The following is a 22,315-nucleotide window of genomic DNA, read 5'->3' as shown; positions in this document are numbered from 1 at the left end:
TCATCCCATCATGTGCCAAAGGAGATCTTACCAGCCAAAATCAAAGAAGATTTACCAGCCAAAATCAATATCGGTTCGACTGTTTCTTTACTAGACATCACTTTGCCTTTTTACCCTCCCAGTACGCTACAATTTTGTCCGAGTGAATGTGTATTCGAAACAAGTACTGGATGCGGATATCATTAGAGGAATTCTTCACCAGATATAGGGGGAAAGAATCCCCGTGAGAAGACATCCGTTGGTCTCACAGTGACTGAGGGTAGAGCCTTTTGATTCGATCAAAAATCCGCTCGTCCTTCAATGTCTGCTTTCATAGTGGATGGCTGAGTATACTTGATTTCATACCATAGTTAAGCGAGTTCTTGGAAATAACAAGAAAGGCGTGGTAGGTTCATTTCATGGGTTAGTCAGCTTCATCATCTAGAATCTCTGCACATATCAAAAACAAAGCCTCTCGGATCGGATCAACGTTCGGTAGTCATAACGATACCTTTAGTAGGGTTGAAAAGGAAATTATAGCCATCAGAATTGTAATTAAAAATGAAATTGATAGATTAAAGCCTTCTACTTGTTGAAGTCAGCTATCATGCCCAGACCAACGAAGTTACCGAAGTGAGATGATCAGGACCTTGGTCAATGATATATCAGAAGATCGTAATAAAGCATAGTCAAGAAGATTGACTGGCTTGTTGCTGGTTATATAATTGGTATGCACGGTACGTTCTCAAATAGAGTAGCTGTCATATATGTAGATACAGCTTAATTGTTTTCGTAATTTACGTCAGAAACAGCTTCAAATTAGTTGGTTCGGCGATTGTGCCTTAAAGAACCGATGATCATCGCTTCTTCGATCATATCCCCACTTCTACATTTTCCCGGGTTAATCGGTCGATGAAGTTCTTACCGCGCATCAATCAAGCTGGTAATCAAGTCTAATTGAGGATTTTGTAGTTGATTGGACCAACACTACAAGTCAAGTGGAACCCACAAACATAATGAATGCTATCGGATCAATGAGGTATGACAGGTCGCAACGAATGTAATTGTCATTTGATAGATAAGAATAGAAAGCAATCGCATTTTATATACAGACAATTGACGCGTTGCCTTTGCATAAAATATAAGCTTTTGTGTGTGGACCACAGTATGAAGATTGCCTTATCTCCCTTCCAACAAGATTTCTCCGGGTTATTTCGTAAATTGTAGAAAGTTTTAACTTATTACTTCAAATAGGTGTTTGGTCGAATCGGAAATATCACTTGATCGATAGATTGTGGAATTGTGCGGCCGAAGAGTTAATCAAGCGTGAGATGAGTTAGCTGTAAATGGTACGATATTGAAGAATCACTTTCAATTATGTGTTAGTATATGGGATCATAATTTCAATGCTAATTATGCATTAGAAATATTAGGAATTGGCACGTCACTTATCGCCATTTGATTTTTAATATCGTGATAAGAATTCATCTTAACGTTAGGACAAGAAGGTCCTCATTCCGGTAACGGTTATTTAACGTTAGCTTTCAATTGCCTTTTTGGTTTGTTATTGTAAAAGTAAACGGGTATTACACTCTTACTATTCCGTTCTAAGCCCTCCACCATACACGCGTCATTCCCGATATCAAACACAAATCAATCCCATCGTATCAAATCTAAATACTTTCACTATTACTTTAATATATTCATAGCATATTGTACGACTAGACTCAAGCTGCCATCTGCAGTGAGTCAGTGACAATTTGCTGGACCGCCAATCACTCGAAAAGCACAGTAGTCAGTCGAACACGGAATCCGCCACTCGCATCAACAGATCATCGCCTTATCAAGCAAACTAATTAACACCAACCTTTCAACACACGTTATCATTACCTTTCACCTTTTCATCCTCAATTTAGCATATACCTCAAGAATCCGACAGTCCACGCGATCATCTAACATTGCTCCTTTATATCACCAACCAATACTTCGGACGTATATATATATACCGACAACACGGACTAGCCTATTCACAATCTTATCTTCTTACATCACTCAATAGGTGAATCAGCCTTACAATCAACTTATCTTGCATTTCCAATTTACCATTGCTCAGCCGTTACTCAAGGGCTTGTAGGAAATAACTCTATAGATAGTAAATCGTTTGTGTTGTGGTATCGCAGGAAGGTTTAAAGAATTATACGTAAATATGATAGTGAGGTCTTTTAGGCCGTCATAACAAATATCCTTTTCAACACAATCAACCATCATCACCTTGCTACCCTGCATTCTCAACATTCACCCTTAGTCGGGACTTTTATGGGATTCTGCTGAAGTCCAAGCGTTAAGACCAGCCTGGATTTATCTTCCTCTTATACAATCAACTACCTCCACTTAATCGATCCCCACTCATATCCGTAAGGTCGACTATACTCTCACAAATCAACTCTTTCCCATCCCTTTCGTTTTTCATTGACAGACTTCTTTGCTCCATTAAGTATATAACAGCTCCTTCCCTCCTCGGATAGATATTTAGATCCACGCAAAATGCCAGACTCTAACGCGCAAAATACAAGAGGGGAAGGCAGTAGTACCGGTGGGCATAGAGCTCACAAGGAACGTATAGGCAATTATGTAGTAGGCAACGAAATTGGTAGAGGTAGTTTTGCGACAGTCTACAAGGGTTATAGATCGGTAAGTCCTCTTCCTCATCTTATATATCCGCTTGCCAAACTTTTCAGCTTCTCTTGTATGCAAGAACATGAGACTTTTCCTGCATGTCGGATTAGTCTCAAATCTTAAAGTATAGAGCTAACGATAAATCTACCGCTCCTTCCATGCCATACGTCATTTGACTGGCAATCAACCCAAAATTAACGACGACGATGTAATACCATAACTTTTTCACCTTGTTTCAATTTCGACCTCTTCGCTCACTCTCACACCGTAATGTGCTGCTTTCCTCTTGTTATGTCACCTGACCGATGTCATATCACGAGCAGAAGACCAAAGTTCCGATAGCTATTAAAGCTGTCTCTAGACAAAAGCTAACCACAAAGCTACTGGAGAATCTGGAAAGTGAGATCAATATCCTCAAAGTGATACATCATCGTAATATAGTGGCTTTAGAGGACTGTTTTGTAAGTCAAACCACCTCTCTATGTCATATGCTTCCCAATCTGACCTTGTCGGACAGAAAAACGATACCCATATCTACTTAGTCATGGAATTCTGTTCTGGATCCGATCTCTCGATATATATCAAGAATCGAGGTCGACTAGACACTCTCGATTTCATCCCTAGACCAGGATCCAGTATGGCTAAACTCGAAAGGAAGGATGATGGAAAGATCTTCTGGCCTCATCCTTCGTCCGGTGGACTGGATGAGCAAGTCACCAGGTCATTTCTCGGACAACTTGGTAAGAAGACCAATGACATCCCCTATGAAGACTCAGTACTGACGCAACCTCTTAGCTCAAGCGATCAAATTCCTTCGAGCTCAGGATCTAATGCACCGAGACATCAAACCGCAGAATCTTCTAATGCAACCTGCAACTGATGCCGAAGTAGCAGAAGGTCATCCATATGGGATTCCTGTTCTCAAGGTCGCAGATTTCGGCTTTGCCAGAATACTACCAGCTGCTGCCATGGCCGAGACATTGTGTGGCTCTCCGTAAGTTGTTTTGACACTCGAGATTACGTGATACAACGAATTGCAGTGCTGACATGTCTATGTCAGACTATATATGGCACCAGAGATCCTGCGATACGAAAAGTATGATGCGACCGCCGATCTTTGGTCTGTTGGAGCAGTGCTATTCGAAATGTCTGTCGGTCGACCGCCGTTCCGAGCAAACAATCATGTCGAACTGCTCAAACGCATTGAACGTGGTGAAGACCGTATCAAGTTTCCTGATGAAACTCCACCAGCAGAAAGAAAAGATTCGTCTCCGCCTCCGATACCTGTTTCGCCCGACATCAAGGCTTTGATACGTGCTCTTCTGAAACGGAAACCTGCAGATCGTATAGGTTTCGAAGAATTCTTCGGCTCCTCGGTTTGGGACCTTCACCTTTCCGAAAGTACTGAAGAAGAACCCACTACAAGTCTTGAGGCGTCTACGGATAGTTCAGCTCAGCTGGAGAACAGTCATACTCGCATCAAGGATATGGTTGCCAGTGTTGAGCGATCAAAGGAAAGACTCAGCCTTGTGAGAAGAACTCCACAACCCCTGTCAGTGGACGTCGCTCTCAACCCTCAGCCGGCCCCTCGACCTACAAGACAAGAATCGTCTCGTGCGCCCCAAACACCTGCTCCCTCACCTCCTCAACCTACTCGACAGCCACCGATTCGTCGATCCGAACCAAAATACTATGTCAGTGACACTGCGCTGGCAGCAGAAGAACTTGTGGTCGCATCTCCATCCACGACTACAGTTCGGGCGAACCCACGACCGATCATGACCGCCGCTCAACGCAGAGTATCCACAAGAGACAAGGAACAAGGTAGTCTTGAAGAAGCTGGGCCTCTTACGCCCCCATACAGTGGTCCATCAACTGCAGAACGTCGAGCCGTAACCAGGGGTATCAGCGAAGGATCACCTTTAGCCGCGACCCCGCCAATGACTATGAAGCATGATGCCAAAGAGGAAAGCGCTCTTGACAGTAGCGAGTCAGTTGTTGGCACCGACTATGTAGTAGTGGAGAAGCAGAATGTCGAAATCAACGCGCTAGCTGACGGTGAGTCGTGTCGAGGTGGTTGAACAGACCTCACCGCTGACATCTTGGTGTAGAAATTGATCAAGCCTCTAAGAAGCCTGCAACAATGTTACGAAGGCGCAGTTCCAGAGCCAGCGTTGTTACTCGACCCGTCTCAGCTTTTAAACCCATCAGCCCCCGACCCAAGCCTCAGGATCAAGCGGTTGTACCTATATCGTATTCGCCTCCATTCGCCTTGGGCACAACTCCCCCTTTCTCGATTCCTGCCGGTGCACGCCAAAGCTCAAGTCCGGGTTTAACCAGACCACCATCGATTCCTCAATCACTCAATATGTTTCCGCCATCCAATCAACCTAGTTATGGACAAGATGCAGCTACCCGCTTTGGGGTCTCCCCGACATCCCTCCAGACCGGTGCTCTCGCTCGAGCGATCACCCATACAGCCTTGAGGATGATCGGCAATTCCGCGAATACCGCTGCCACTGCTATCGCCCGGGCAACGACTAAGAGACGGCCAACAATCCTTCGAACAAGCGATATTGACCCTGCTGAAGACGAATTGTTGAGATCAGTAGAGGATATAGCTAGGAAAGCATTCGTTTTGTTCGAATTGGCCGATGAGAGATTGGTTGCTCAAGCTCAAATCGCAAATACGGCCAGGAGTTCTACGCCTATAGGTTCAACTACTGGCGCGCCTTCGAGTCTCACCGGTACGACACCACCATTCAGTTCTCAAGCCTCGGCATCGGCCAGTAATCAAAGGAAGTCTTCTTCGGGCTCAATGAACTCCGAAGTTTGGATCCTACGTCAACAAGAAGCCGCTGCGAATGATGCTGTTGTCCTTTATATGAGATCATTGAAATATATTGTTCTCGCCATGGATAAGATCAAGAGGTATTGGAGGGACAAAGATGAGAGGGAAGCCAGTCCCGAGCTCAATGAGAGTAAGTTACCTATGCAACGGCCTCATCGGCCAGTGCCAAAACATTACTGATGTATGCTTGCGATCGCAGTGGGACAGTGGCTCCGTTCGAGGTTCAACGAGATCTACGAAAAGGCGGAATGGGCGAAATCCCGCTCTGGGGATAACATGTTATTTCCCGATTGGCTCATTCACGATAAAGCTAGAGATATGGTGAGTCGAGCTCGAATCTTCCGGCTTACATCAATTGATATCTGAGATGTTTCTGTAGTCTCGGCAAGCTGCTGTCGCTGAACTTCAAGGAGATTTGATCACCGCTGAGCAAGGATACGAAACTTCCCTTTGGCTCTTACAGGTTTTACTTGATGAAGGGGTTTATGAGAATGGGAAACTTAGAGAAGATGATAAAGCTACTTACGAAAAGTGTGAGTTGCATCTTCTGGCTCTCATATTCGCTCAGCCACCGCTGTAATTTCTATTGATGAATAATACTTGCTCATAATGCTAACGTTACTTCGTGGCTTTTTGTAGTGCTTATGCCCATCCGAACTAGACTTGAAGCCCTCAGGAGAAAGCTTGCAGATTCTGGAAACACCAATTCGCGTCAAACATAGCTTTAGCTTCTCTCCATCCAAGCATAAGGACAATTTGCCCTTCAAGTTCGACTCGAAGTAGCTTCCACACCGTCAATGGTTATTTGCCGCATCATAGCATCGCCTCCACACAAAGACCAACAATTACTACCGGGCAGAGGGTTTGCGACAAATCATCCTGCGCATATATGTTATATACGCAGCAACATAGGTTTTTCCCGACTTCGCAGTGTCTCTGTCGACTGATCGGCACCCATCAAAGCGGTTAATCCAATTCAATGCTTAGCCGTCCGTGCAAATGATGTTTATTCCTGTAAAACTTTCGATCCTTCACTTTGGTCTTCAATCTTTCAGCAACGCCATTTCAAACCACCATCACTTCTTTCACCATCCACTCTTCCCATACCTACCCTATCTCCGCTCAAACCGTTCAAAGGAACAATTCAAACACCTCTCCAACTGTTCAGATACCGACATCATTGCAGATTCCAGGCCCCGCGGTGACAGCTCTGCCGGACATTACTCAACATATTCCATCATCATAGAACACAATAGTCTGATATTTCATATATTCCTTTCTCTTCTGTCAATAGATCATCCATTCACATTGTATGTTGTTATCAGTTACTTATCGATCACACTCCTCTCTCATAATTCGGTCCTCTTTCCCATTCATTCTAGTCACAAAGAAATTCAGAATTCGGATCAAATTTTATGTGCTCAATTCCTATGTTCAATATATTTTAGTTCGTTGTATTTCTTGTTCTCCTTCATCTTCACATATGTCGTCTTTAAACATACCATACAGTATCGAAAGGTCAGATAATCGCATGTATGGTCGTATTTGATGCATGCGATCTTGTCCTACTCACCCGATTAGGGGGCACTCTCATCATATTGTACCCCATAGTGGTTATCGAATTGACAACAACAAGTTGAGTTAGCTGAATAAGGTTGAATGCTAATGTTGAAAAGCAACTTTGCAACAATTTATCGCTTCTTACATTATGCATGGTAACCCAATATCAATGGGTAAAATACAATAATTTCATCATATATCTCACATCCTCTCTTCTATTTACAATCTGTCATACAAATTATATGGAAAAACTACAAACCAAAAAAAAAAAAAATGCTTTTATTACTTAATTACAACCCTATGCTAAATGCTATTTGGTATTGGAGGTATGCTTGTGTATTACAATTGCGGGTATTGTTTGGTTTGATATTGAATTATATGAATTGCATGTGAAAAATCAATTTGTTTTTTTTTTATTGGAAATAAAATAATCCTGCTTTATTTCTGTCAAGTTTGAATTTGGGTGCATCTGGAATTTCATAAGTTTTCATTCCTTTCTTTTCGGATGATTCCCAATTAAATCCAGATTTAGGTACGCTGTTTAATTCTATACCACATCCTCCAGCTTCAATTTTCAATCCTGAGATATCAGGTACCATCCCACCTGATGATGTGGATGAGAAGGTATTAGATGATCTATGAGGTAAAGAAGCAGGAGGAGGCATGCGAGATGTTAAAGGTGTTCGAGAAGTTGCTGTTGATGCTGCAGAGGTAGATAAAGTAGAATTTGGGATAGCCATACCACCTCGAGATCTAGATGAACTTGAAGAAGTTGATCTTGAACTAGATCGTTCTTTGTCTTTTTTAATAGTTCCACTTCTATCTAAAAGAGTTGAAGAAGGTTGGAAATATTTTATTTTCCATCCACCTACTCCTCTTTCTAAACTTTGTTTAGGTGTATTATCATGTGCTCCCGAACAAGTGTACTCTACTGTTGATCTACCTCTAAAATCGGCGGGAACAGACATCGGAATGGCGTTGTGCTCAGGAGAAGTATATGATGAGGGACATTGACCATGTTTCTTGCAATAAGATTTATAATTCTTCTCATCGACTACTTCTTTACCGAACGAATCCCATGTGGCTTCATTTCTAGATTTAGCTCGAATGGTCCCTGAAACAGGTCGGGACATAGTCATAGACGCTCGCCTGGATTCGGATGGATTGGGCGACATAGCGGTTGATCCTGGGAAAACGAATCCTCTTTGGACACTAGTAGATAGACCGGATGGGCTTCGTACAGGGAAAGCGTGGGCATATGATTGGAGTAGATCTAACGTATGAGACGGGGCAGATCCAAATTCTGGAGGAATAGGAACACCTTGAACGGAAGATGGTGAAGCTGCCAATGAACTTTGACTCAAGTCTGATCTTCGAAGAGGTACTCTGGCGGGAATAGGTGCTGTTGGCTCGGTAGTTGAAGAAATCGATACGGATCTTCTACCTGCGCCGTTCTCTCGTTCAGGCATTTGGAAAGGTGTCATAGCTCGCATTTTACCAGAGTACGAGATAGATCGAGCAGAGATATAATCTGAATCTCCATTCCATAAACTGGATAAAGAATCATTTGAGGGGTGGGCCTGATTATGACTTTGACCGAGGCCAGTCGATTGGGGAGGTCGCTGAGAAGAAGGTTGCATTGACGATCGCCGTTGACGTTGAATGGAATTCCAAGCTTCATCGGGTCCTTCTTTGGATAATCTAAAGTATTCCATGAACTTCGGTGCTGAGCATGCTGGTCCCGAGTTATCCATTAATCCTCCAGCAGCCGATGCAGCGGAAGATTCGGTGTCTGATCCGCTGACGAAAAGCGGTGAAGGAGGACCGTAAGGACTTCTAGAATGATCTTGAACTTGTACACCTGGCGTGTCTAGTGGGAAGGCTTGCGAGAAGTCATATGATAATGTTCGAGCGATGTTTGCGTATGCGGCGGAAGATTTTCCGGCATCTTGATTCATACAGTCCTTCGAGCAGTATATTGAGGATCTGAATGGCGGTAATGATGTATTAATCCGAGGAGTAACGACTTTATGGGATTGAGGGGATGTGAGGTCTTCTACCGATTTGTTAGGTGGTGATTCTGTCGTTGGTGAGGTGACAGAGTCATTTGTTTTCGACCGCGTCAACGGTTGCATCTTAGAAGATGAATTTAATGCTGCCAATCGAGCTGCTGAATTGGGGTTCCGTTTCAAGCCTGGTCGAGTTACTTTTTGACCGTTTGCTGAACGTGTAGTAGTCGTACCATCTGGGTTTTTCACCTAATCGATGATCAGGATTAGCGGCAACGCCTTGCGACCTTGAAGCAGTAAAGATAACTCACTCTGATGGTTCCACCTCCCAACTTTTTCTTCACTGTTTTTGGGGCTTCAACCGGTTCCACCTCTTTTGGAGGTACTATCAGCCTATCACAGACGATGCAGTACGAATCGAAAGGCATTTCATCGTTTGTCACACCAGACATTTGGGAGAATGTTGTGGGTGGGTGAGCGAGCAGTAATGGATCCATGATGAATAGTGGCGAGTTTTGCGAGTTATATTGTGATTATATTGTGAGGTAAAGTGGTGAATGACGTATAAATGATGAATGATGGACGAGATCAAAACGCTGTACAGTATGACCACCATCCTTGTCAGCGGTTAATCTCCCACACGTTGTGTTTGATCTGATCCGTGTGGATCAGAATTAATGCGCGTGTGTCCCAGGCTTTTCAGATCACATCCAGTGTATCTGAGATGAACACCCAATCCAGTGAATGGATACATTTGGCCCGTTGTTGAATCTTAAGGGATTATTGATTGAATGGGTGGGGATGAATAAGTTGAAAAATTTGAAAACTCACCAGTTGCTACTATATTCGGTCCATGAAGAATAATCTTTGATTCCAGTTACAGTCTTAAAAGTAGAACAGGGCTTGTACCCTAATTGATCAGGTTTTACTAAAATTATAATGATGAGACTTTCTGATTCCCACACCGATATGTCTTCTTCACGCAAAGTGCTAAAACCTTTTCGTACCTAGATGATTTACGGCGAAAAAGCATCAACTTGATGATTGAGGTTGAGACGTTCCTATTTAGATCTTAAAGTATGAAACTTGATAATTGATTCGGTTACAAGGTCGAACTCGAAATAGGTATCACAAAGGAAGTAAGAGAAAGTTTCACAAGAGAAACTTGATACGTTTGATTTCAAATGAAATAATGAAAAGAAACAACCGGTTTATATTTGTTTACAGGTGTTCCACTAATTTGTATCCTTTTTTGAAGCTTCAAAATCTTTTGATTTGCTTTTTCTTTCTTTAAATCAATTGGTAAGAGATGTTAAGGATGATGAGAAAGGATTAATTCGCGTTATTGAGTGATGTGAATGGGTTAAATTTTCTTGTCTTTTTTCTTTTGTTCGTTATTTGATTTGAGTTATTCCGGTGCACTATCACTACAGCTGTACGATATATCGCAGGTGTTAAAACCTAATAATAAATGATTTTAACGAATCACATATGACGGGTTATGATTTTTCCCTTGTACTATAACGCGCCAAACAGCGGTACAACCTATCATCGGTATTTTCGGATTACAATTTTTACCGTAAAATCTTTTCAAAAAGAACAAGTCCAGAACTGGGAAAAGGCGTATTCGTGTATATGGTGGCGTTTGAATTTTTCCTTTCTTCTCTATTATTGGATGATTCTGGGCTCTTTGTTGAACTACGCGATGCGATGCAAGCTTATACCGCCGGTAGACTGTTTGTATCAATCCAGAGAATTATATGATAAAAATGTGTATATGACAACCGGACTAGAAGTTTGAACATACATCGTCATATTCCTTTGTTACATACATGCTGCATCAATAAGATGGGGCAATATCATCATCGAGATTTAATAACCGTCAATTAACGAAAGTTAGAGCGGGAGATACGGACCGACTATAAAAAATGGAATATATAAAAGTCATGATCACCTGGTTTGATTTAAAATTAAATGAAAAAGCTTGAGTTCTCCATATAGCAATATATGATCCGAAATGGGAACAAATCAAAACTGAATTCCCAATATAAGAAATGATCGACAGCAAATAAAGAGAGACTTGCCTAAGGGAAACCAACTAATGATACCATCTCACATCAACTAAAAATGCGGCTCCATACTCTTGGAAAATACCCGATCACTCCGGGCCGATGATATGTTTTAACGTTCCGATCAATTGTTCGGCGTAATTCCGGTCAAACTAGCCTAATTCAAGACGGAAAGAATAGGAATGATGGTCGGAAATAAACGGACTTGTGTCTATTCACTTGAACGAGTGGGTTTATGCTGGAGCGGAAAACAGTAACGCGCTGCTGTGGAGCATCCACTTTATCCCTACGGTAGATACTAACCCCGCTCTCATTAAGCATGTCTAGAGGAATATTATTCAACATCGGACCGGATAGGCTGTTGGCGGGGAAGCAAGTGGGAGTTCAACGATTCATTGTTCAACCGAAAATGGATTCCCCATGTTTTCTGGATATGGGTCGATCATCACGTTGCGTTACTTCAATTAGAACTGATCGGCAAACAGGCTGTTGTCGCTTACGTGCTTGCATTTATGCAATGTTTGGCTATGTGGTTGCCATTTAGGCATGCTGTAACTTAGAATATATGGGCTACGTTACACTACAGCGATATCTGTGAGAATTCGATGTTGAGATTTTCACGAAAGCATAGGTGTATAACCTGAAATGCTATTTATGTCCGGAATGACGCAGATAGAAAGCGTCCACCGAAATGAGGAGATGCGGCTCCAATTGACCGTAGTACGTCGATTGTCGGTCGAAAAACAGGCTTACATGCTTAATTATACAATCACTTGGCATATCGATCACTGCGAAGAGGAAGATAGTCCACAACCAGTCAGCCCGACACTCGTAGATTGACAGCTGAATTATCATAGACAGAAAGGCTCCTGTCGACTTACCTCTTCAAAGCTGCCCGTCTATCTAACATGGCTTCACCCAATTTGCCGTCCTTTCTAGCTTTTTTGAGCTCTCGCCTATCCTTTTCGGATACGATCGTTCGTCCTCCACCCCAGGTTTGCGATTCTTTACTGTTTATCAAAAAATCCATCATCAGCCTTCAGCAATAGCCTTTCTACTAGTGGATCTTGGTAGATACCATGAAGTCAATAAGACTTACTTTCTCTTCAATTCATCATCAATAGACCCTTCATCAGGTCCACCGTCCAACAAACGTTTCTTAGTAGAACTACCGTCTTTCCCTTGAGCTAAAGCTAATTTGGCTTTATAAACGAATTCCCTTTGACATTTAATTCTAACTAATTCATCTTCTCCCGGAGTATCAACATCTATCCTTAATTCAGCTTTTAATTTGCCAATTGATAATCCTGTAGGAGGTGATGCTGATAGGTATTTGGAATTATGTTGAGTTTGAATTACCCATCCTGGGAATCCGCTTGATCCGGAAGATGAAGATGAAGATTCAGAATGGGATGTCTGAGGTATAAAAGCTTCTAACGGACCTCGAGATGGGGTTGAGGCTGTCAATGTACCGGATGGAGTTGCTGTCAAGAATGTACCCCTGCATCAACAGGTTAAATATCAGCTAATCATAAAAGTTCTGTCAATACCTTAAGCAGATAGTACACCTACGTGCTGGTTCTTAAACTTATGACATCTTCACTACCTGACAATCTGGAAGTAACCCATACATGGTTGATATCGCTAGGTTCTATAGTTTGCAGTATCTCCGCTTGACTCAATTCATCCATTCCCTCAGGTACTTGTGGTATATCCACAGGAGCAGCATAAACTCGTTGTCTGTTGGGATCCCACTGTAAATAAGTGAGGGTAGTCAGCTCGACAATTCTGTGCACCTATCACATGGCCTTTCTATGCAAGACAATGTATTCCTTCAATGTATTTTGAACTTACAGCTAGACATGTCAGAGGTTCAGTCGGTAATAGGATGAAAGCAGGACCATTGATTTCCATCGGGTGCTCTGGAAATACCCAGCCTATAGTCAAAAGGACAATCAGCTTGAGTCCGGTGAGTAGAATCTATTTGTCTCCTTTGACAGATCCATGCAGCCAGAGAGACTGTGGAGATTCAGGCGCACCTCTGGGGTCCGCTGCAGCCAAAGCAGCTAGTTCGTCTTCTTCACCACCTCCACCTCCCGAATGATTATGAGATCTCTTCTTCTTCTTGACTTTGTCACCCTTGAACTTGAGCTTCTTGGAAACGACACTGGAAGAGGACATTCTTCAAGCACTAGTGTGTGTGTGTGTGTTTGGCAGTAGAAAGAACAAATATGGTCAAATCAAATGACAATTTACAAAGTTGAATATCATTGAAAGCCGACTTTTTGTTGTTTTTTGAATTGACGTCAATTCTGGTTTAAACAATTTGCTTCCGCTCCTCCACTTTGCATATATCATTAAAGTTCAAAATTGATTGCATATGCATCAATCGTTCTCTTCCAAATGGGATGAAACTAAATATCATGATCTTCATTATGAATGTTCATCGACTAAGTCGAAAGAGAAGTTGAACACTGCTTTCCGGATCTTTCGATTTTGAACCGAGCAGAATTCTGCTCGATTGCAGGACCGGGATCATGACAGCTGGACGTTTCCCAGAAATCACAGTAAAACCAAATTTGACACTGAACCCTATTTTACAATCTCAAATATACGTTATAGATGATTTCTTTTCACCTACAGAATTGAAAGCTATTCTGAAATGGACAGAAAATGTAAAAATGGAAAACCCTAAGCCACCAGGAAAAGGAGAAGCTGAAAGAACAGCTCGTGAGTTGATTTTTAATCTTTAATCAATTTAGAATCTGGTAAATACTGAATTTTTGAAATTGAAATTTCAGGTAGAGGTTTTATAGATTCACCAGAAATAGCAAATAAATTACTTGAATTACTTTTACCTTATTTAAATCAATTATCTCCTGAATATGAATCAAAGATTCCTTTATTATCACCAAATATAAGAATTTATCATTATCCTATTAAAACTTATTTTAAATGTCATTATGATTCACCTACTTTAGATTTAAATTCAAATAGATTAAGTTGTTGGACAATTTTAATTTATTTAAGTAATAATTTAAAAGGTGGTGGAACTTCTTTTTATACTTCATCTAAAAATAAAAGAGATTCCAGAAAAAATAAATCAAAAGAATCTAAAAAAGGAGAAGAAGAAGAAGAAGAAAAAATAACTGTTGAACCTAAAGCTGGTAGATTACTTTTACATTGGCATGGAATGAAAAATGGTGGATGTTTAAAACATGAAGGAGATGAAATTTTGAAAGGTGATAAGTGGGTATTGAGGACGGATCTTTTAGCTTGAAGGTGATGTTACGATTGTATCTTGTTTTAACGAATTAGTATGACCTTTGCGATGAATGCTACGAGTATGTTATGGATGTTAACACAAAATGAAGTCAACTTTCAAGTTTGCTTCTGTGCGATTGAACACCACAATTTCTAGTTGAAGAATCTGCACTGTCGATATTCACCGATATCTATAGGTTCACATAATATACAATCACACTCTCAAACCCCACCCATTGACTGAGTTGTTAGGCACGAAAGTTGTCTTACAAGGTAAGATGGTTATTATTGTGTAGCTGAGAGTGGGGATGCCGCAACGGTGACCCGATAGAAGAAGTTACTGTATCTTGTAGGGGTAAGCGAAGGACCGAAGTACGATGAAAAGCCACTGAGTTTATCGACCGTTCATTTTTAACGCAATTGCAGACATCCATTTTTCTTGGCTAGCTTTACCCGTAGAGTAAACTCTACTCTATCGGAGTCTTGAACCTAGATTGTTCAATTCGGAGAATTCTTATTGAATTTCAAGATTCCAGTGCGTAATCAAGGATATTTCGCTCATCCTAATTTACGGTAAAAGACCCTTCATCTCAATCTTAACTTTTTGAGACCTTCCCATCGGGGCATGATTATGACGTTTCGGAGTTACACCGTGTATCCTTGAACAATTGTCTGCCAAAGATGAAAAATCCTTTAGGAGTCTCGTATTGATTCTATACTTACTAATGTGTTCACTATTTCCCAGTAGAACATACCCTTCTTGTGGCTTGGTGCAATCAACGCGATCAATGACTCGATTCATGGTGATACAAACAGGTACTGTTACTTTTGAAAGGATGTTTCAGCTACAAGCCATATAGAAACTTGATGGAAAACGCAAAAATTCCAATCAAAAGGGGGAATAAGAGAATCAGCCCCTAAAAAGGGATCAAAGATTAAATTTAAAGTTTAAGATTTCTTTTGACAAGATCTGGTATCGGTAATCCCCAATTCGTCATTTTTTTCGAACGGGTTTAAAACTATTCTAGTGCCTTGCTTTTTCGTTGTTCTTTTCTTTTCGTCAAACCATCTACAGACGCCCACATTTTGATTGAAATTAAAATTTGTGCCTTTTATTCATCGTAGGTTTCATCAAAAAGGCCCAGTTAGTTCCAAGGTAACTAACCATTTTAGATCTCAAGGGAATCAAGATGAAACCTCTTTTTTCTCACCGATTCAGCTTCCGCATTTTCTGCATAACGCTCGAATACACGATTTATGCTATTGTATATCAGATGATGAATGAATCACTAGTTATTTTACCAATAAGTGCTCATTGATTCACAATTGAAAATTTCATCTACTCTTATGAAACTCAATTCAATTCAATCGAATCGCTCTTCGGAAGTCTTACTTTACACATTCTTACCAAATTGATACCAGCACTTATCCAAGTGAAGCTGAAGACAAAAAAATCTCATCGTCACCCGTGCACATCACACATATATCATATATCGTGATTCTAGGTTAGGTGAAGCCTTCGATCTTTTTTTCCCTTTGACTCACAAACCCAAAAACAAGCACCTCTTTCAACTCATCTAGTGATTAGATCTGTAAAGAGTAGGATAAGGTTTTTGACCAAAGATGTCATCGATTGAGGAAACTGCAAGAGAACAAGTGACTGGAAATCTTGGGTCTCACTTGTCACCTCTTCTTCTTGGGTAAGTGTTCTTTTCAAGATAGAAATAGTTAGCGTTGGCTTACATTGAGTGAGAATAGTATGGGTGTCGATGCATTATTATTAGGAATATCAATCAACTCATTTTGTAGATGGTGGACTCATTCTAAAAAGGAAGCTACTCATGTACGCTTCTTAATTGTATGTCTTTCGTTGGGTTGCTTATTCCGATTGATCTGGGGTTGACGATAAAGTATAGTACCTCGCTTCAATTGGTGGTATCATCGGTACAATTTTGTAAGTTTCTGATTTCCCATACAAATATTCTGTGTATGCAGATTGATTGACAGGAAATTGATTCAACAAGCACTTGGGCAACGACATTACATATGTTTTCGTATTCTTATGGATCCTATTCTCAATTTTTAAAATGTGATTGGATTGCATGGTATGGCATAATAGATCCATTGACCAAAATTAGCATTCAAGTGAGTTACAACACACAACAGACTCAAAATTAGTTAATGACTGATTAGCTGATTATAATTACAGGCATTTTACGCGGAAAGAGCTTGGCGAATAAATAAGAGAAATTATTTAATCCTTATATCCATTGGCATTTGTCTTTGTTTATCTGTGACTGGTTCTGTCGGATATGCTTTCACTGTTCATACAAGGACAATGAATGATTTCGAGACTGTAAGTTTTTTCAACCTAAAATACCAAATTTTTCAACGTTCGCTGATTACGTTTTTGACAAGCAGAAAGCGAATCTTTTCTTTTATCTTTGGCCAGGAGCATGTATTTCAGCGGATCTCATTATCACTTCATCTATAATGTATGGATTGTATCATTCTAGATCAGGTTTAGAACATACCGATCGATTAGTAAAGAAATTAATGCGAGTTTCACTTGAAGCTCAAATTCCTCCGACAATAGTGTAAGTCCAGTACGAAATTGACTTCTGAGCATTATCTTCTTAGCTAATCCGGTATATATGATGTCCCCAGCGCACTTCTGTTCTTCTTACAATTTGCGGCAAATTCAATGTCAAGTATTGTACAATTCATTGCGTGAGTTCTGCAATTGGAATATAACGAAACAAGTGTCGATTGACATGTTTTCTCCGATCATTTAGGATCATTCATCCAAAAGTTTATCTAGTAGGATGTTTAGCGATCTTAAATAGTAGGCAAGATATACGAAGAGATAGACAAAGAAGCTACGTTTACGCTTCGGTAAATCTATTCTGTCTTTTGGTAAGATCGACCGCTGATGAAAAGATCATTTCCATTGATAGGGCGGAACAGGATCATTCGGATCTTCCAGCTTGAGTTCACGAACTGCAGAGAAAATGCAAAGTAATGGTGGAATCAAAGTTGAAACAGAGACTTATATTTGTGTAAGTTCGCTTAAATCACCAAGGCGGAAGGTTTTTGCTGATATTTGAATTTATCGATTTCATAGTCAGACGGTCCTGTAACTCCACCGGTTGACACGGCCAATCGATCTTTTTCCGATATCAAAGTCATACCTCCTTCTGAAGATGGAGATTCCGAAGCTATAGGCTTAGCTGAATGTGGTGCTTTGAGTACTCCATTGGAATTCGAAGTAAAGTTGAAATGAGTGACTTTAGTCATGGTACACCTTTCTGCGAGCATTTCGTATCAATCATCGCACAACTTATTTTACGTATTTGTAGATACATGTAATGTTCACCTCAAGGGACTTGAGTTTCGCTCTTTGTACATTCTTTGAGTCCCATCACATGGCAAGGCATGCATGTTATCCAAGCCATAATGTTGGAAGCAATTCATTCTGTCCTCAACTGCTACGGTTGGATGAAAATCACGGCATACTTTACGGAAATGGCAGTCATGAATGACGTTTAGGTATTTGACAGTAATTGTCAATGCAGTCATCAGTGCTGTACATGCTGAAGCCCATTGTTCTAAAACAAAGGCGAAGCATGATGCTGGTTTTGCGACTACCATGAGTGGAGATCAAGTCGCTCAGTATGGCGATCAGGTCCAGGTAGAATTTCTGTTCATCATCTGCTGTACATGATGCGATGAATATTAGCTTAATCGGGGGCCGAAGGTTAAAATCACTAGACGTTTTTGTGAGCGTTTTGACGGGGACTCGCTTCGGTTTAATTGCCGTTTTGGGTATTTTGTAAGTAGCTGGGGATGAAAGATTTATTTTGTTCAGAGATAGTCCAGATGCATGCTCTGACCGTAATGTCTAAGAATTCAGCATCTTTGCCACTACGCTGATATACCTCTCCCATTGATTGTTGTACATGACAGAAGAAAGTAGATTCGGTGTAGGAAAAGATCGAAAAATATATATCACCGAAGGTCGAAACATTACTGTACCTTATAATTAACAAGCCTACGCGGTTAATCAGCAATAACAACGTTAACATATTCATCAAGCATTCGTAGCTTCGCCGGCCGATATTCCATAATAATTAGATTCTGAATTACAAGGAGGCGTTCGGCTATAACCCCAAGCAAGATTTCGAGTGATTTCTTCAAGATGCCTAATTCTACTTCGAGCATACGACATGAGGAAGTAGGTTTCTTAGGTTCAATTGGTAGGAAAAGGTCGAGTTCACCTTTGCAGATCCCAACTACATTACTGGAAGATCCAAATTCATCGTGAGTTTCATACCTCCTTCTGGCCACAGTGCGTCACTAGTATCTCTGCGTTGTCATATGGTAATCAAGGAGAAGCAAGATATGAGATCGGATCGGAGGTTTAGCGTTATCCTTGCAATATCATTCTTTTGTCGATGGTCTGTGTTGTGTTTCATCCTTGCGACCAAATATTCTCTGAACTTTTGATTTCATCCCATTGGCTTTATGTGATTCATCGATCTGTCTTTTCGAAGGTCCGGCCATTTTCCAAAAACGAGAGGAAGAAGCTCACTGATTGCTTGTTCGCCTTTTACTTGCTTCCCCTCCTCTCCAACCTCATTTATGCTTCATCCGTACCTTCGATTATCCCTTATTCCTACCACGACAAAACCTCGACTCGGAATACCCCTTCGTCTGAAAACGGAATCATACAACACCTCTCTCGCTGGCGTTATCCTGCATGTCCACCTTATCTTATTGGTATTTCGATTTACATCGTTATTGCCGGCATTTTTGGGTCTGATCCTTTTCATGCAATACAATACAACTGCTCACCGCTCAACATTCCCCGCCAAAATCGTTGTTTCGCCCCTTCTAAAACGACATAACTCTCTTAACACTCACCGTGATCATCATCTCGTCGTATACTGTTTCGTCTGGTTCGTAATTGCGAAACAACCGTGATTTTATTGTCTGGAACTGAAACATTCCTCCAATTTTGAATTTGCCTTGATTTGCATAAATTACAATCGCAGATCTTGGCATGATTCCCCTCAAGTACGCTCTTCCACGCTGCCCATCGCCTCTGGATCACGTACCTCTTCCTCCTCAATATCGCCATATACAACGCCCGTCCGACCGAAAAAACTCCGTTCGAGGACATCAACCATGTCTAGTTACACGCCACCGTTACCACCAGTCATGTCTCGCGAGAATTCCTCTGAGTATGCCGGTCTAGCTCAACCGTCATCGTCGCATGGTGGATCAACAGCTAACCCATCAGATGTGGTCGCTCAACTGTCTAAAAGCCTGGAGGCAGAAGCTGGACCCTCGAGGTTATCACCTGCCTCCGCTCTCTTGCAGGCACCCAAGACTGGAAACAGAAGAGCTTCAAAATCCGTTTCAGGCTCAAGACCCACCCTTGGTACACCAGCCAAGCGAACTCAATCTTATTATACACCCCAAGTCAGATCAACCGATTCATTACCTACTCCCTCTTCTATTCCCTCCAGTCCTATCTTAGGCCCCAATGTCATCAAAAGAAAAACGTCTGTACCAACCGTGTCGAGGAGGTATAATTCTAGGGAAGATGAAGGCGTCAACGGAATGACGGATTCGATTTACCTGGAGCTTACGGGCAATGGTGGAAGTGGTAACGGAAAGGGCAAGGATAGAGCTCATGCGGAATCAAGAGCAAGATCAACAAGCACCAGCATTGTCGTTCCGCAGACTCAAAACCTCACCGAGAACTCGACATATACTTTCCCATCCGCTTCTATGAGCGTGTCATCATTACATCAAGTCCCTGAATTATCTCATTCTTCGCACCAAGGTTGGCCAGGAGTGCCATTATCACCACCGCCATCTGATCAAGAGTCAACTAATTGTCCACCTATACTACCGACTGCTTCCTCGTCCGCATCTACATCTTCATCTGCGTTCATACGGTCAGCTTATGAAGTTGGAGACTCATTGCTCAGCTGGGTGAAACCCAAAAAGCAGAGGCGCTTGACCACTGGGCGTAGAAGGGGATCGGATGAGGATTCTGAGAAAGGCTTGATCGGCTCGGACGAGGATGTTGATAGAGGAAGTGGACAGTCCGCAAGACCAGCTGGAAAGTTTTGGGGAATCTGGGATAATCCCAACCCTTCGAGTGATGACGGAGCAAGTTCAAGCGACTATTTTGTGTTACCCCCAACCCCTCCTGCAGAAGATGACGAGCCTTCGCAGTTCCAAGCGGCTCTCAGTCAGAATGGCTACTACCCCGCAACATTGCCTACTCCCGCCTTGTCTTCCAAATCATTGTCCCGAGATAACTCAAGACGCAACAAGCTGAAGAAGGTATTCCGCCCACGAGATCAAGACGAATCCGAGGGTAATTCTCGAGGGTGGTTGACCAATATATTAGCTGGATATAGGGGTGGCAAGACCACAGAAGTACTAAAAGAATTGGGTTGGACGGTCGGGATACTGGTCATGACTTTTTTCGTTACCGCTGGACTGGTCTTATGGTTGATCAAATCGATTCCAATGTAAGTACAGCTTAGCTTCGCTGTTTGACAGAGAATAATGAAAAAAACTGATCTTTATTTTCAGTACTACGCTCAAACGTGTTCCGCAATCGACGACAGATCTTCAGCTGTTATCTGCCGAGATCAGGTCGTATATGGCTTCAAGTGACGCTGGCTGGTGGCATACGATTGGGGTATTGACCTTTGTAGGTTGTTGGAAACATGCTTGGAGTGTTCCCGGAGCTGTCATCTTGGTAAGTGGGCTATCGCTTATAAGCTCCAGCATTGACGGCTGACGGAAATGCTCAGAATATCCTTGTTGGTTCCCTTCTGGATCCGATGCCCGCTTTAGGCTTGTTGACCATCATCACTGCTACCGGCTCACTTGGCGCATACATGCTATCAAGACCTTTAGCACCTCTCATTGCCGTTCTATTCCCTAAGCCATTAGCTCTTGTCCAAGCGGCTCTGGTTCCAGATTCTGTTCCTGCACCAGCCACATCGCATCCCATTGTCGGAGAGACAATCACCCCAATTCAAGCTTCATCCGATCCCTCTCAACCTGCTATCGGCGGACCTACCGAGAAATCCACTGTATGGAGAAGGTTGCTGATCATGAGAGCGATGGGATTCGTTCCTTGGTCAGGTATGAATGTCGCTTGTGGAGTTGTCGGAGTAGATTGGAAAGTATTCTGGTTAACAACCGCAGCTGGAAGTGCATCATGGTCATACGTTACAGCTTCTGTCGGTCACATCCTCTCAAGATTGAAGATTCCCACCGACGCTTTAGCTACAACAAGTGCAGATGGACTGGGAGGGGAAAATTTGACGAGTCTACTCAGAGATCCTGTACTCATCTCCAAATTGGTTTTTCTCTCCGCACTGACTCTACTTCCTGTCATACTCAAACGAAGAAACAACAACGAAAATAGTCAAAGCGATCAAACTCAACAGATGAATAGCCCGATTTCAAGTTCAAGTAATTCTACTACACCTCGATCATCTTATGAACTGGCCGAACGTCAATCGAGGCCATTCGTACACACACAAATATCCAATATAATTCGTCTGGATTTGGATGGATCGGCCAATAGATCGTTGCCGCCTATGTCACCCCTTTCTCAAAGTCTTAGTCATTTCACACCCACGCCTCGAATGTTCGATCTCTTTAGTATTGGTAGGACAGTTATTAGAACGGGGCAAAGAGGTTTGAATGGTGGAATCAGAGGAGCGCGGAGAATACTCAGAGGTTCGAATGGAAATTAGAGCTTTGTAGCAATCATATTGCCACGACATTGGTGTCATTTGTTTAGTCATCGAACGATGTGATTAACAGATCGAGAATCGATCTTTTTACGATTCATATTGCATATGACA

At 41.9% G+C, this 22,315-nt stretch overlaps 6 protein-coding genes across 6 annotated transcripts; 4 read left to right on the top strand and 2 right to left on the bottom strand.

Moving 5' to 3' along the window:
• Nucleotides 1-2,523: 2,523 nt before the first annotated feature.
• Nucleotides 2,524-6,228, top strand: I206_107785 (uncharacterized protein; the record flags this gene model as incomplete). Its single annotated transcript, XM_019157829.1, has 9 exons — nucleotides 2,524-2,670; nucleotides 2,979-3,116; nucleotides 3,173-3,395; nucleotides 3,451-3,649; nucleotides 3,716-4,713; nucleotides 4,767-5,636; nucleotides 5,706-5,827; nucleotides 5,886-6,039; nucleotides 6,146-6,228. 9 exons carry the CDS (start codon nucleotides 2,524-2,526, stop codon nucleotides 6,226-6,228), a joined length of 2,934 nt encoding a protein of 977 aa, XP_019009469.1.
• Nucleotides 6,229-7,479: 1,251 nt separating this feature from the next.
• I206_107784 (uncharacterized protein) lies at nucleotides 7,480-9,572 on the bottom strand (the record flags this gene model as incomplete). Its single annotated transcript, XM_019157828.1, has 2 exons — nucleotides 7,480-9,324; nucleotides 9,387-9,572. 2 exons carry the CDS (start codon nucleotides 9,570-9,572, stop codon nucleotides 7,480-7,482), a joined length of 2,031 nt encoding a protein of 676 aa, XP_019009468.1.
• A 2,341-nt stretch (nucleotides 9,573-11,913) lies between these two features.
• Nucleotides 11,914-13,325, bottom strand: I206_107783 (uncharacterized protein; the record flags this gene model as incomplete). The annotated part of the gene is made up of 6 exons (XM_019157827.2): nucleotides 11,914-11,932; nucleotides 12,026-12,154; nucleotides 12,244-12,645; nucleotides 12,717-12,898; nucleotides 12,999-13,081; nucleotides 13,184-13,325. 6 exons carry the CDS (start codon nucleotides 13,323-13,325, stop codon nucleotides 11,914-11,916), a joined length of 957 nt encoding a protein of 318 aa, XP_019009467.2.
• Nucleotides 13,326-13,681: 356 nt separating this feature from the next.
• I206_107782 (uncharacterized protein) lies at nucleotides 13,682-14,424 on the top strand (the record flags this gene model as incomplete). The annotated part of the gene is made up of 2 exons (XM_019157826.1): nucleotides 13,682-13,874; nucleotides 13,946-14,424. The coding sequence occupies 2 exons, from the start codon at nucleotides 13,682-13,684 to the stop codon at nucleotides 14,422-14,424; spliced, it is 672 nt and encodes a 223-aa protein (XP_019009466.1).
• A 1,607-nt stretch (nucleotides 14,425-16,031) lies between these two features.
• On the top strand, nucleotides 16,032-17,691 carry I206_107781 (uncharacterized protein; the record flags this gene model as incomplete). Its single annotated transcript, XM_070203595.1, has 10 exons — nucleotides 16,032-16,108; nucleotides 16,167-16,266; nucleotides 16,325-16,362; nucleotides 16,433-16,553; nucleotides 16,618-16,764; nucleotides 16,830-17,005; nucleotides 17,076-17,138; nucleotides 17,204-17,303; nucleotides 17,366-17,467; nucleotides 17,533-17,691. The coding sequence occupies 10 exons, from the start codon at nucleotides 16,032-16,034 to the stop codon at nucleotides 17,689-17,691; spliced, it is 1,083 nt and encodes a 360-aa protein (XP_070059696.1).
• Nucleotides 17,692-19,595: 1,904 nt separating this feature from the next.
• I206_107780 (uncharacterized protein) lies at nucleotides 19,596-22,204 on the top strand (the record flags this gene model as incomplete). Its single annotated transcript, XM_019157824.2, has 3 exons — nucleotides 19,596-20,959; nucleotides 21,024-21,192; nucleotides 21,248-22,204. 3 exons carry the CDS (start codon nucleotides 19,596-19,598, stop codon nucleotides 22,202-22,204), a joined length of 2,490 nt encoding a protein of 829 aa, XP_019009464.2.
• Between the last annotated feature and the right edge of the window lie 111 nt (nucleotides 22,205-22,315).

The sequence above is a fragment of the Kwoniella pini genome, chromosome 11 (assembly GCF_000512605.2).
Source record: "Kwoniella pini CBS 10737 chromosome 11, complete sequence".
NCBI classification, from domain to species: domain Eukaryota; kingdom Fungi; phylum Basidiomycota; class Tremellomycetes; order Tremellales; family Cryptococcaceae; genus Kwoniella; species Kwoniella pini.
Note: the sequence above shows the minus strand (reverse complement) of the source record. Positions and strands in the feature narration are given on the sequence as shown.